This window comes from Eurytemora carolleeae, unplaced genomic scaffold, assembly GCF_000591075.1.
Source record: "Eurytemora carolleeae unplaced genomic scaffold, Eaff_2.0 scaffold2488, whole genome shotgun sequence".
NCBI classification, from domain to species: Eukaryota; Metazoa; Arthropoda; class Copepoda; order Calanoida; family Temoridae; genus Eurytemora; species Eurytemora carolleeae.
Window position 1 is genome coordinate 1 of NW_019398373.1, and position 14,012 is coordinate 14,012.

At 34.3% G+C, this 14,012-nt stretch overlaps 2 protein-coding genes across 2 annotated transcripts; both read right to left on the reverse strand.

Moving 5' to 3' along the window:
• Positions 1-235: 235 nt before the first annotated feature.
• Positions 236-5,450, reverse strand: LOC111717290 (uncharacterized). The gene is made up of 6 exons (XM_023492791.1): positions 5,382-5,450; positions 4,707-4,771; positions 2,391-2,452; positions 1,588-1,623; positions 520-579; positions 236-386 (listed from the first exon to the last, which is right to left on the reverse strand). Exons 1-6 carry the CDS (start codon positions 5,437-5,439, stop codon positions 251-253), a joined length of 417 nt encoding a protein of 138 aa, XP_023348559.1. The 5' UTR covers positions 5,440-5,450; the 3' UTR covers positions 236-250.
• Positions 5,442-13,977, reverse strand: LOC111717289 (putative hydrolase RBBP9). Its single transcript, XM_023492790.1, has 7 exons — positions 13,887-13,977; positions 13,151-13,234; positions 12,515-12,610; positions 12,269-12,344; positions 9,006-9,077; positions 8,095-8,174; positions 5,442-6,282 (listed from the first exon to the last, which is right to left on the reverse strand). Exons 1-7 carry the CDS (start codon positions 13,958-13,960, stop codon positions 6,207-6,209), a joined length of 558 nt encoding a protein of 185 aa, XP_023348558.1. The 5' UTR covers positions 13,961-13,977; the 3' UTR covers positions 5,442-6,206.
• Between the last annotated feature and the right edge of the window lie 35 nt (positions 13,978-14,012).

Genomic DNA, 14,012 nt, shown 5'->3' on the forward strand with positions numbered 1-14,012 from the left:
TTCTTGTCACTTCTTGTCACTTCTTGTCACTTCTTGTCACTTCTTGTCACTTCTTGTCACTTCTTGTCACTTCTTGTCACTTCTTGTCACTTCTTTTCACTTCTTTTCACTTCTTTTCACTTCTTGTCACTTCTTGACACTTCTTGTCACTTCTAGTCACTTCTTGTCACTTCTAATCGTTTCAAGTCGTTTCTGGTTGTTTCTAGTCATTTCTTTAATTCCCGTTAGTTCCTGTTTATAAGAATGTTCGTTAATATTTGTAAACTGATAGATATTTCAATATGTATGTTTCCTCATAATCAATTGGATTAAATTCCACAGGGTTCTCATACTTCCATAGTTTAACTAAACCAGATTCTACAGCTGTAAGAATTGCTTCGTTGTACCTAAAGAAATCATCTAAATGTCAGAATATAAATTAAATCTATGGATTTAATTAAATTTTTTAAATCTAAAATTTAAAAAAACGTCTGATACCCCCCCACCCCCCCAGTCAATTAACAACTTTCTAAAGCTTACCTTGCAACCCCTACCACAGGCCCAGTTCCTGCCTTCGTTTCAACAACTGTCGAATACGATCTGAACAAACAAAAGAATTAGAAATATGTGAATTTCTAGAATTGTGGATTCAAATCAAATCAATAAGTGATAATCCTAGATCTAAAATGATCTTCAGAGATGGATACTTTTCATTTTCTAAAAAATGTAGACATTGCACAAATCATATTTTAAATTCTGGTAATGGTAAAACTCGGAGAAGAAAGGAAGAGAAAACAAATGTCAGCCCAGCCCCCCTCTCCGGCCCTACCACCTAGGATACCCTTTAAAGGGAGTGACCTGCTAAACATGGTCGTTAAGCTGAGAGTGCAGAATTTTTTCAGAATTCACATGAGACATTTTTACGGTGTATTAACTATAACTGTTCAGCAAGAGCGCAAATTCAATCTTTAAAATCCTCCTGGATTGTTCATTCTAGAAGCTTGATTTTGAAAACATAGATTTTTCTTTTAATTATTTAATAGCAACGACAAAAATGTTTTTTTTTTTATATATTGTTGTGAAAATAGACACCCAAGAGAATATTTATGAAATATGTTTTATCTTAATGTTGGGAAAAATAAAATATATAAAAGTTATCAAAGGAATATTTCTATGCCATGCATATTTTACATTTTCCAAGTTAAAAAAATTGTTATGCAACATTAAAGAAAACCTTTAAAAAATTGTTGGATACACATAATCTCGATCGCTTGATCTCGATATACACTGTGGGCATTTTAAATTTGAGGATCAATACTTTATCTCTCCATCTCAGTTATTCCTAATCAAAGCCATGCCATGCAGAATAACGAATAGAGATTAAATATCTGCAGATTAAAAACAGATCGAGACAAAACATTGTTCTAGATATCCACAATACAAGATTTTCCAGCACTGGGGGGCTTTAATCACCCGTAGTCCCGGCGCAAGAATGCGGTAATGGTTTGAGTCAGAAATTTAAATTAAAACAACAAAATTATTTATTAAAACCATGAAGATAATATTGAATATTCTGAATAAATGTTTTAAAGTTTGTTGATAACTTACTTGTCCTTGACGTCGAAAACTTTTACATATTGGCTCCTGCAGTTTAACTCAATTGATAAACTTTCATATTTTAATACTTTGAAATGCGCAAAAAATAAATAATTATGCAATCGGTCCAGGGGTTTATGAACCATGTTCGGACATCCAAACAAACAGACAGAAAAGCAACAGTGATTACTACTTTATATATTAAAACAAGACTAAGAACATTTCTCTGGTTCTACCGAGTTCCCAATCACAATTTGAGGCAAATCGGTCCAGATTACTAATTTAAATATGAAATAATTATGATGAGTTGAAGACCTTGGAAAAACATAAAAAATTTACCAAAATTAAAATTTCCGAAAAAACTCTTCATACAATTTTTTACCCATCAAATGAGCACTTATTTATTTTAAATACGTATGAAACTTCATGCACTATCTTTACACTTAAAGAGTATTAAGATAATATTGCAATTTTTAAATTTTTAATTGGGTTTGGAAGAAAGGGCAGCAATATCTATTATCTCCTGGTACATAATTAAAATCAATTCCAACCAATTTGCGCGTCATTTCGCAAATTTTGCTGATAAACTAGACATTTTGCAAATTGTCTTTTAATTAAAGATTAATGAAGATTGATACAAAACATGTATTTTAACGAATCGAGGATTCTGTTGAGTATTATATTTTTATTAAAGTAATTGAATAATCAGACTCCTTGAAAAAGCCTACACATTTTCCCCGATTTTTCTTAATAGACTTAATTGACTGGTAGAAAAATGAGAAAATATGAAAATCCATCAATCAATCAATGTTTTCCTGAGTCCGATGAGTATTTCTTGTTCATCCTCTCCATAACTCATACAGCTTATACTGCTCTCCTAATAAATAAATAAATAAATAAATAAAACAATCAATCAATGAATCAATCATTTTGGATCCGGATCTATTTTCTTAAAAAAATATTTCCACTACAACAAAGCAACAGTTTTTTATTCTTTATCAAAAAAGCTTTCAAAAATGTAATTAGTGTTGGCTTATTATCAAAAATAAGAAATAAATATTTTCCACACATTTACCATGAAGCTCCTTTACTAGTCGCTGATTTACAATGTGTAGCTTTTTTTCTGACGAGGGCGGTCTATACGAAGTAAATATATCATATCTTTATTTCATGTTTGCTAATAGGGACTGCAGAATTATACATCGAATTCGCACTGGTTCCAAGAATGTTAAATCTAAGTTCTAACATATTCCATCCATGTTTAATTATTCTGACATTCAAATCAAATTATTTTAATTAATACCCATTAATTAATATCCAACTAATTATCCAAGTTGTCTCATTTCATATTAGATTCTGTTCTTAAAACTTTCTCTGATCAAGCCTGAACTAGATAGTAATGTTCATAATTTTGAAAACTAATTATTTTCCATTGTAGTTTCTCGACAAAAGTGACTTGCATTTCTTCTGCAGAAATTATCAGGATTAAACACCTTTACCCTAGAACATCAATAAAATCGTCCACATTTATTATAAAAGAGAGGTTCCAAGGGTACCATTGAGAATCGGGCATTGCCATCTTATCATAGAGTGGAACTTTGAATTACACTTACGGTCTCTTTGAGAAAACTATTTTAAAAAGTCTAAACCAAATTCAATGCAGCACAACTCCAAACCCGGGGGATTTAGTGGATTACGGGGGAGGAATAAATACACGATTTAAACATCCATCAAATCAGGGTTTACACACAAACAAAAAAACATTTTCTAAAATTGCAAACAGAAAAGTTCGTTTTCTGTAGAGTGTAGAGAGATGGGAAGCAAGAGATACATTATTAAGAAATGCACAAAACAAATTAATTAATTTACAAAAAACTGTTTAGTTGTAATAGGATGTTAAATCAACACTCATTAAAGCGTGGGCGCATATTTTGCATTCATTTTACCGAAAACACTGGGGTATGATGTCAAAATCCCTCCCCCCCCCTTCCCCTAGTTCTAAATGTTTTAGGGCGAAGGATGAGAATAAGAATATAGATAAGATAATAACAATAATAATAGATAAATCTGAGAGGGAACCCAACATGGAACCCCCGAACCGTCTTCATCGCGCAGCCCATGAGCCAGTGTTACATCCCGGAAATGAACAAAAAACTTAAAGAAAGTGTTCGCGAAAAAAGAAAGGGGGTATAGGCTTAATGCGATAAAAAAAGCGCTTTTGATCGCTTCTAATCTTACTTCTATCTGTTGCATCTACAAGAAGAAAATTGTTAAAAACGACTTATACCGAAGAACGTAGTATCCATACAAATTCAGAAAGATGCAACATACGACTTAGGCCGTAAAAAAATCTATTTAATTTCAAACAAATCATTCAGATATTACAACCTATGGTCATCGATTATCTTTCGCCACATTTGTAGATAGTTGATTTTTCATAATATGTATTGATTTTATTTTTCACAATAACATTTAGCTTCCAACTTGTTTTCGAACATTCCTGGAAAATATGAAAATGTCGGCTTCATTTCAAAAATCCTCGAAACAGGAATAAATGTTTTTATAAGTAACTCTCAGATCATAACAATTAAAACATATTATGAAAAATCAACTATATACAAATGTGGCGAAAGATAATCGATGACCATAGGGTGTAATATCTGAATGATTTGTTTGAAATTAAATAGATTTTTTTACGGTCTAAGTCGTATAATGGATCATTCTGAATTTGTATGGATACTACGTTCTTCGGTATTAGTCGTTTTTAACAATTTTCTCCTTATAGACGCAACAGATAGAAGTAAGATTAGAAGCGATCAAAAGCGCTTTTTTATCGCATTAAGCCTATACCCCCTTTCATTTTTCGCGAACACTCCCTTTAATAACATCCTTAATACAAATGAAAAATTCTGTCTGAAAAAAATGGTTCTCATATTTACATGTGTATCACCATTTCGATAATTTAGAAAATATCAAGCATTCAATATCAGAAATGTTTCCTATTCAGATCCGGATCCGGTTAAATATCAGAAGTAGTTCCTATTCAGATCCGGATCCGGTTAAATATCAGAAGTGGTTCCTTTTCATATCCGGATCCGGTTAAATTGTGGAATAAAATCAAACCAGTTTACCTTTGTTAAGTTTGAGATTTTATCAAAGTTTTTACTGAGAGAACATTTAGAATTAATGTTGAGTCCTAGAAAATATATCTTAAGCTTTTATTCCCCCCTCTTCAGTCTTCATATCCAGTGAGAAAATCTACAATTGGAATTAAAGGCGAAAATATGGTTAAAGTGACTGGAAGCGAAATTTCAAGTGACTCTCCTTGTAAAGATTGTCCGATTCACAACGATACCTTTATTAGCATTGTCTGGTCAAGTATAAGTTGGATATCAATGTTCTAATTTTTAAAACTAATTATTCCCAATTGTGGTTTCTCCCCAAAGTGACTTGTGCATTTCTACTGCAGGAAAACATAAATGAATTTCTAGATATTATAATTTTGAATTAGGCATTGTAAACTTTGACTTGAAATTATGCATACACTAGGTACTATAATATAAGAAAAGATGGGATGCGATAAAAGATCAGTATTTTAGACCTCGTAAAAAGATAGAATGGAATAAAAAAAACCTCATAAAAAGATGAAAATCTTTAACAAGCTAACTAATTTAATGAAAAAGAATCCAAGAAATTTAAAAAAAAAATCATTCTTAATTCTTAAAATTTGCAAAAATGGAGTTTTAATTTAAATTTTACAAAATGTTGAATGTGATTTCAATGAAATTTTGTCAAGTTTAAGATTCCTTTGAAAATCCCAGTTTCTGCTCCAGCAAACACGTTAAAATCCTTCTCCTCAGACATTCTTCTGAAACAATTTAATTTATATATTTCTGAGAACAGATCAGTCTTTTCAAAATTTTCATTCAAAATGTGACTGTGTAAGTAGGAAATTATAGAAAAAGCTTAGAATTTTTTTTTGTAATTATCACAATGAAGGGGTACTAGATCCAATACATTCAATAGAAATACTTCCGTTTTTGTTAGATCCAATACATTCAATAGAAATAATTCCGTTTTTGTTATCAGAAGTATTAATTTTTTTCAATGGAATTATTTTTAAATCCCAAAATAGATTTCCATTGGCAACGCCGGGCACTTCAGCTAGTTTTACAGGGATCGACATTCCAGGAATCAAAATGATTTGCATCACTTTGCATACATTTTCGCTGTTCAAGATGTGACCGCAGCGACAAGTTTATCAACCGTTGCGGTTACGCCCTACCCCCCCCCCTTTTCTTGTTGGTGATAACCATTCATGTAATTTCAAGCGACCTCTTTTCACAACATTACCCATTAACCCAACTCAGAACAAAAGTTACAAAGATATTTGTGCTTTTTTATCTGAAAATTGATCATATTTTAATGTATCTGCTCTTGGAGAGTGAGAAGACGGATATCTACCAACAGAATATTATAAGTGCTAGATAGAAAAACGACAATTTCTTCCTCATTGTTATCCAGGTAAAGATGGGAAGAGTATAAACGTGTTATCGTGTGAATTAGACATACAGCTCATTAAATATTATAGAGTCACTTGAAATTACGTTTACAGTCCCTTTGGTCAAATACTATTTCAGATGTTGTTTCACAACTGAGATGAGTTCAGGGAAGGACTCGTCCATGAAATGTCCTCGATCTTCAAACCTAAAACAAAATAAATATATATTTTTGTAATCAATGTATAATGAGAAAATGAGACGTCTCCGGTTTTAGGACAGAAAACAGAGCAGAGGCTGAATTAAAAAAATTTGAGCCTCGTCTCAAATTTGAAACGCGACTTGAACATGGTTGGTTCCACTTAAAACTGTAATCAATGTTTTGTGATAGTTAATCCGGCGCTCAATTTGAACAGTGTAAATTAATGGAAACCTGTATTTTCAAAAAAAAATTATTTAAACAAATTTAAACTACACCATTTATATATGTATTTATATCTTTGTGTGTGAATAAATTTTTATAATATAATAATATAATATAGTCAATCATCTGTTGTTAAATCAACTTATTAAATCCTCCCAGCATGGCTTTATGAAGAATAAATCCTGCACGACGAACCTTCTGGAATTCTTAGAGAAAGTGACAAAGATGGTTGATAATGGAGACCCCGTAGATATTATTTATTTGGACTTTTCTAAAGCTTTTAACAAAGTTCCCAAGTTCAGACTTATAGCAAAAATGAAAGCACACGGGATCCTGGGGGATGTTCTAAGATGGATATCTGGTTGTCAGGTCGTAGGCAGAGAATAGTCCTGAATGGAAGCTTTTCAAATTGGGCAGAAGTAATCTCCGGGGTACCCCAAGGATCGGTACTTGGACCACTGGCCTTTATAATATTTATAAACGATCTGGACACTTGAACAAATTTACGGATGACACCAAGCTAGGTCACAAAGTTAGTACAGATAGGAACAGGTGCTACAGGATTGTCTGAACAAGCTGCTTGTATGGGCAACAGAATGGTGCATGGAATTTAATGTCAAGAAGTGTAAGATTCTGCATACTGGTAGAAACAATAATAGGTTTATGTACAGTATGAACGGTTTACCCTTAGAAGAAATTCAGGAAGAACGAGATATTGAAGTGGTCATAAGCAATGATTTAAAACCTTCAAAGCAATGTGCAGAGGCAGCTCGCAGGGCATCTGTGGTGTTAGGTCAGGTCTCAAGAGCATTCATGTATAGGGATAGAATCCCTTTTCTCAAATTGTACACTCAGTTTATTAGATGCCATCTGGAATTCGCTATTCCCGCATGGACACCCTGGACGGCTACAGATATAGAAATATTGGAAAAAGTACAGAGACGAGCAGTAAACTTGATTTCTGGTCTGAAAGGTGCAAATTATGAAGAAAAACTTGTAGAATTGGGAATATTGTCTCTAGAAAAACGTAGAATAAGATATGACCTCATCCAAACCTACAAGATATTGTCAGGAATCGACCAGGTAGACAGCAGTATACGGTTCAGAACAGTAGGATTAAATGCACAACGAATAACACGCACAACAGCTTATTGCAAGAACCTGATTCCTAACAGATCTAGAACTGATGTGAGACAAAAAATTTTCTCCAATAGAGTTGTTAACTCATGGAATAGACTCCCAACAGAAGTAAAGGAAGCAAGGACACTGAACTCATTGAGCTACGACCCTACAGCGTGACCTCTATAAGATGACCGGATCACAACTCCAGATGATACTACCGAAATTCCCCTCATGTTCCTACCTGGAGCTCTTGGAATAATCCATCAAGTAAACAAGTAAGTAAGACACGGTTTAAATTTTTAAATTCGGCCTCATGGTAAAACAAAATAATTTTGAACAAATTTTTTTTAAATGTCGTCCTCTTTGATACTTAAACCCAGAAATTTGTTTATATGCCCCTAAAAATTTTCAAAAGCTTTCCTTGTAAAAAGTTAAAACATTCTCTTGCCATAGTATAATCTTGTGTACACTTACTTCTTAAGATCGGCATGAAGCGAGGTAGAGACGAATTCCTGTTCGCTCCAGGGCAGGAATGGATCGTCAGTTGACCCAAACTATCACCAGGAAACAATTCAGGGGGGGGGTCGTAAGTTTCATAAATTTCCCCGACAAAAAATGTTCTTTTTCCATCAAGGTTAAACTCAGTAAATGAGAACCCTGACTTTATTCATGTAACATGATGTGGGTGGTGGAAGGGAAAAGGGAATTTTAATATTAGAAGGTGGGCTCTGAATAGCATTGTTTTGAGGCCTGTTTTTAAACTTTAAACTAGGCCTCTGAACTTTTCAGAATCAAGATGCATGTCATATCTCAATATTGCATGCTTGACTAGTTTGCTTTTATCGCATACAGCAAATTCTTTACTCTTATTAAAGAAAATAACTCATACAATTAGAATATAGTTTTCCGTTTTGAAAAATAGTTTTGGTCAATATCTCTGATCAGAGTAAAGTAAAAATGTAACTTTTTTGATAAATTTTGATAAATTTCGAAATAGAAGTTGCATCTCAGATTCTTGTAAAGCCTTTAAAAAGCCTAAAACCTTTAAATGTTTAAAAACGGGCCTCAATTGATGCCCATCAGTAGCTCAGTTCTAGAGAAGAAAAAAATTGTGATCAGGATCTTCATCTGGTTCCATTTTCTACAAACCAATTTTTAAACCGGGAACCAGGATCCGGGTCCATTTTTACCGGGTAGATTTAGGTCCTAGGATCCAATTTGATTTGTTTACAAGGCGGTATCCAGATCTGGATTCCGGATCTGCATAAAAAGATACAGATCCTCAGCACTGGACTATAATGGAATAGAAAAATTTCCTTTCCTTCTCATTTTAGTTCGGTCAAAACCCTTCTGGATTCACTTCAGGGTTTTGAATTGTCTCCTCCCTGTACGATAAACTGAGTGTTTTCGCGGGCTTTCTCCCAATGCCAAGGGTGATTGAAATATCCACTCTCTCCCTAGCAATCACAGAGATAATTTATATATTCCGTGAACACTGATAATCTAATTTTTTATTTCAGGGGCAATGCTTTTAACAAGAACTAGGCTATCAGGGCACTTCGCGCCCATCTTCTATTTCAATTGTAAACATGGAAATGAAAAAAATAGCTTGCTCCAAAAACGTGCAAATAATGCAAAAACAGCGTCACATACCGATCCTTTTTTCTTATACCGATCCTTTTTTCTTCAAGTATAAAATCCTTAAGTTAAATGATTTGACTGAATGTAATCAAGCAATATTTATTATTCATTAATACACGAAAAACCTTCTACCCTCCTCATTTTACAACACTTATAAAAAACTCTGAAATTTTGAAAGATCTCTTAACATAATTAAAATGTTTTACTACTTCTGCACTTCTTAAGATATGGAATAACCTGCCACTTGATTTAAAAAGAAGTGAATCGTTAGGTATATTTTAAAAAAGTTTATTTGAAATGTCATCTAACGCCTACATCTCAAAGTGCAATAAACCCTATTGTTATTCTTGCAAAAAATGAACATAGAACTTTGTAGATTTTTATACATGTTTAATCATATTCTGTTATACGTACTGAACTTTAAAACTGAAATATCAATTATTTTATTATGCTGCACCTCAGTCTCTCTAAACTTAACTAGTAATCCCTGACTTATTGTAAACCTTCAAACCCTAGTAATATTCATCATATTGCAAACATTTTAATATTAATTAAGTGGGGATGATACCCAAAACAGCAAATAGTTAATCTCCACCTAATTGCTAGAATTACATAAATATAGTAAACTATGGAGGACGTAGCTTCAGTCTCCAAATAACGCAAGGAGTCTTTCAGAAGGATATATTTAAATCTAAGATAACAAGTAAGTCTAACGATATCGGTCGGAATCACATGAATCAATCTTGAGAGAATGCAGCGTAGAATTTTCCAGCTCTCTTCTTTGTTCCTGGCTTTGCTGTAAGGAGGCCGCTGGGTCTCGTCTTCCACGGCAGTTATTAGCAGAATTTCCAAAACGCTTGTGGAAGTAACATTCACCAGCTCATGAGGGTCCTGGAGTCTGGCTTTGGTGGACAGGGGAACCATCGGAACGATCTCTCCCTCGAGCATGTGCAGGAGATGTAGAAGCTGCAGCGAGTAGAGAAGAATCAACTGACTGTGCTCTACGAGCATCCCACAACTTATCGGCATGCAACGCCATCTCACTGGGGTTCTTGAAATCCTTGGCCACCAGGTGGTCTCTCATTTCCACAGGTAACCTCTCCAGGAACAAGCCCAGGAACAGGCTTCCGGGAACTTCATCCTCAGGGAGTAACGCCAGCATGGCGTCCATCAGGGCTGTGGGGCGGCAGTCACCTAAAGCAGGATGATGGATAACCTTAGAAACTCTCTGCCAGCGAGACAAGGTGTAAGAGGACACCAGCTTGGCCTTCAAATCCTCGTAGGGTGTAGAGGAAGTAGTAGAGGAACTAAGAATTAGGCCACGTACTGAAACCATGATACTCTGCGGAAGTTTTTGCACAACATGGTCGAACTTCGTTCTTGACTGTGTCACTTGAGCATTGCGGAACGCAGATTCAGCATGAATAAACCAGAGGTCAGGATCGTCAGACCAGAAATCGGGAAGCTTGACGGCCACCTTCGTGACATAGTGGGCAGCGGGAGCTGGAAGGTTTCCATGGTTTTCACTCATGTTTAAAGTTCCTTTTATTCAGTGATTGCAATTACAGGCAAAACTGAGAATAATAAGAAAATCTCCTTCGTGTTTAAAGTTCACTCGTTCTCCTTTGTGTTCACGATCGGGGTCACCAATATGGAGGACGTAGCATCGGTCTCCAAATAACGCAAGGAGTCTTTCAGAAGGATATACTTAAATCTAAGATAACAAGTAAGTCTAACAATATCGGTCGGAATCACATGAATCAATCTTGAGAGAATGCAGCGTAGAATTTTCCAGCTCTCTTCTTTGTTCCTGGCTTTGTTGTAAGGAGGCCGCTGGGTCTCGTCTTCCACAGTAAAAATAGTTGCAGATTTTTTGCCTGTAACATTATAACTTGTATGTGTATTTTTAGCAATAAACTATACCTTATCTTATCTTATTTTATTTTTTCTTTGTGTAAATTTAAATACAACGAAAAAAGGTTGCGGATTTTATAAAAAAAACGTGAATTTTCAAAATTTAATGGAAATCGTATTTTGTTGGAGGCTAATTTTTTAAACCTGATCATTCATAAACCTTCCCTGTAGTCCTGTGAGCTCCCACACAAAACTTTGACCCGATCGATCCAGCCGTTTTTACGTTTATTGGATACAACTGTAAACAGACAAGACAAGCTAAAAAAATATAGAAGGTGGAAATAAAGAAAAAAAAAACTTCCAACAGGATAGGTTCTTTCTTTTTGATACTTTCAATCTAGTGACTCTTTTAGTCCTCCAGTTCTTGAAGGGACTGTAATCGTGAATTTTTATTCCATTTAGAGAGGACACAACTGTACCCTTGACACCTAGTCTGGTCAATAACGTGGAAGATAACGAAGTTTTTCTGGTTTAAAAATGTTTAACTCTAATAATTTCTCCATTGTTTTTGAAGCAGAAAATGAAAATGTCTCTAAGTAGAGAGTCCAAGTTAAGAAAAAGAACTTTTAAGAGTACTTTTATGAATATGACACAACAATATCAATGAAGAGTCACTTGAGAATTCTCCAGTCCCTTCGGCAATCCGATTTCTGAGAGAAAAGAGGGTGCTTTAAAAAAATACAATAATCCCTGCATTTTTCTTTAATTTAGCTCAGAATCAACAGTTTTCTTTCTTGGACATCCTAATTAGTGATCTACAGCAGCCAAGAAAATAACAGAGGTGTATATTATTCAGAATTACAACCCCCCCCCCCCCGGACGGGGGGAATGATTATTGATGAATGGGGGTAAAAAAAAAAAAAAAATGGGACACCAAAAGGCAAGTTTACTCACTCATTTGTTGATATTGTTAATCCAAAAAATCATTTATTTTCCCTGAAAAATCATGTAATGTCCCCAATTCAGTGAAAAAAAACTCTTTAAAAATTTGTGCAGCAACCGAATATAACTCCTAAAGAAAGATGATTCTCTATTGGGGGGGGGGGGGGTGTTTTTTAGGGAAATATTCACCCCTGGAAAATAGGAAACTAACCTCATTATAATCTCCTAAATCTGTATGGTAGGCTCCAACCAGAACTATCCCGTAAACCGGATTAGATTCAGCAAATCTATCACGCAATCAATCAATTAGTCTAACAATCAATCAATCAATCAATTTTAAACATTTCAGTCAGCTAATTCGGATCCATTTTTCATTGGGTGGATCCTGGATCCGGATCCAAATGAAAAGGGGATCCTAAGCACTGGCAAAAAGAAAAGGAAAGGTGCATGCGAGTACCTTATTGCAGCGCAGGCTCCACTTGAATGACCGATAATAATAGTTTTCTCGTCAACTTTCAGTTCATCCTTCATGAATGGCAGCCATATTGATTCTCTATCAACCTATAGTATTCTTGTTTTTCACAACACAAGATCAACCTCTTTAATGTAAGTGTAATTTTAAGTGACCCATCATGCAAAGATAGCAATACCTGATTCACAATGGTACTCTTAACATCATTGTTTGGTCAAGTATGATTTAGCAATTTTCGGTTTGTGAATCGGAAATTGCCATCTTTGCATGGTAGGTCAGTTAAAATTACGCTTATAAGAGGAGGATCAAATAAACGATTTCAGCTGTTAAGATTTCCCAATCTTCAAATTGATATTGTTAATCGTTTTTCGAAACAAAGGGATACAATTCTTTCACAAAAGCTAACGCTTTCAACTTAGCTGATTTTAAGATGTTACACAATACACAGGGCTACATGTGAAATGCTGAAAAAAATTAACGGATCCATTATTTCGGATCAACTTAATAGGGCAAAAATCGTCTAGTTATATTATTTCATCATGTCACACCCAGCTTTGTGTAGCATTTATGAGGGTATACAAGGTATTGTGTAATTCAAATCGAAATAACAGAATTAAATTCCTGGCTGTGATAGGATCAGGCATATTCCGTAAGATTGACGAAAATCCAGGAATTTCGTTCAGTTTCCGATTTGCCCAACCATACCTGAAAAACTAAGCATAAAAAAACAAGACGATTTTAAGACAAATTGTCAAAACACTACACCGACATGTTACAATATTAAAATGAAATGTTACAACATTGCACCGACATGTTACAATATTAAACTGAAACGTTACAACATTTCACCAACATGTTGCAATATTAAACTGAAATGTTACAACATTACACCGACATGTTACAATATTAAACTGAAATGTTACAACATTACACCGACATGTTACAATATTAAACTGAAACGTTACAACATTTCACCAACATGTTACAATATTAAACTGAAATGTTACAACATTGCACCAACATGTTGCAATATTAAACTAAAATGTTACAACATTACACCGACATGTTACAATATTAAACTGAAATGTTACAATATTGCACCAACATGTTGCAATATTAAACTGAAATGTTACGAAATTACACTGATTGTCCCTTTGATTGTTTGTCCAATTAAATCCTAGGAATCCCTTAACAGACTTGGCTTACATTGGAAAACTCGATAAAACCACGGGAATGTTATTTATTTGAATATCAAGCCGAGTGGGTTGACTTTAGATTAGCTTAAATTTAGTTTATAGACAAAGCTGGGTTTCCATGTAAAAGTGATTTTTAAAAAGATTAAATGTAATAAAGTTACCAATTAGAGTCAGCAACGTCTCCACATCCGTTGCCAGGAACAATCACGGCTTTCTCAGCTTTTAGGCTTGTCATGATTTAATAGTCTGTAAATAAAGACATTTCTTAGAATTTTAATTTTTAGTTT

Excerpts from the sequence above, each read along its gene's own strand:
- LOC111717290 (XM_023492791.1), bottom strand. The coding sequence starts at position 5,439 with ATGTCTGAGGAGAAGGATTTTAACGTGTTTGCTGGAGCAGAAACTGGG. Across the intron at positions 2,453-4,706 it reads AAATCTCAAACTTAACAAAG|GAGAGCAGTATAAGCTGTAT; the intron begins GTAAACTGGTTT and ends TTTATTTATTAG. Across the intron at positions 387-519 it reads CCTGTGGTAGGGGTTGCAAG|GTACAACGAAGCAATTCTTA; the intron begins GTAAGCTTTAGA and ends TGATTTCTTTAG.
- LOC111717289 (XM_023492790.1), bottom strand. The coding sequence starts at position 13,960 with ATGACAAGCCTAAAAGCTGAGAAAGCCGTGATTGTTCCTGGCAACGGA. Across the intron at positions 13,235-13,886 it reads GACGTTGCTGACTCTAATTG|GTATGGTTGGGCAAATCGGA; the intron begins GTAACTTTATTA and ends TTAGTTTTTCAG. Across the intron at positions 12,611-13,150 it reads CCTGATCCTATCACAGCCAG|AGAATCAATATGGCTGCCAT; the intron begins GAATTTAATTCT and ends ATAGGTTGATAG.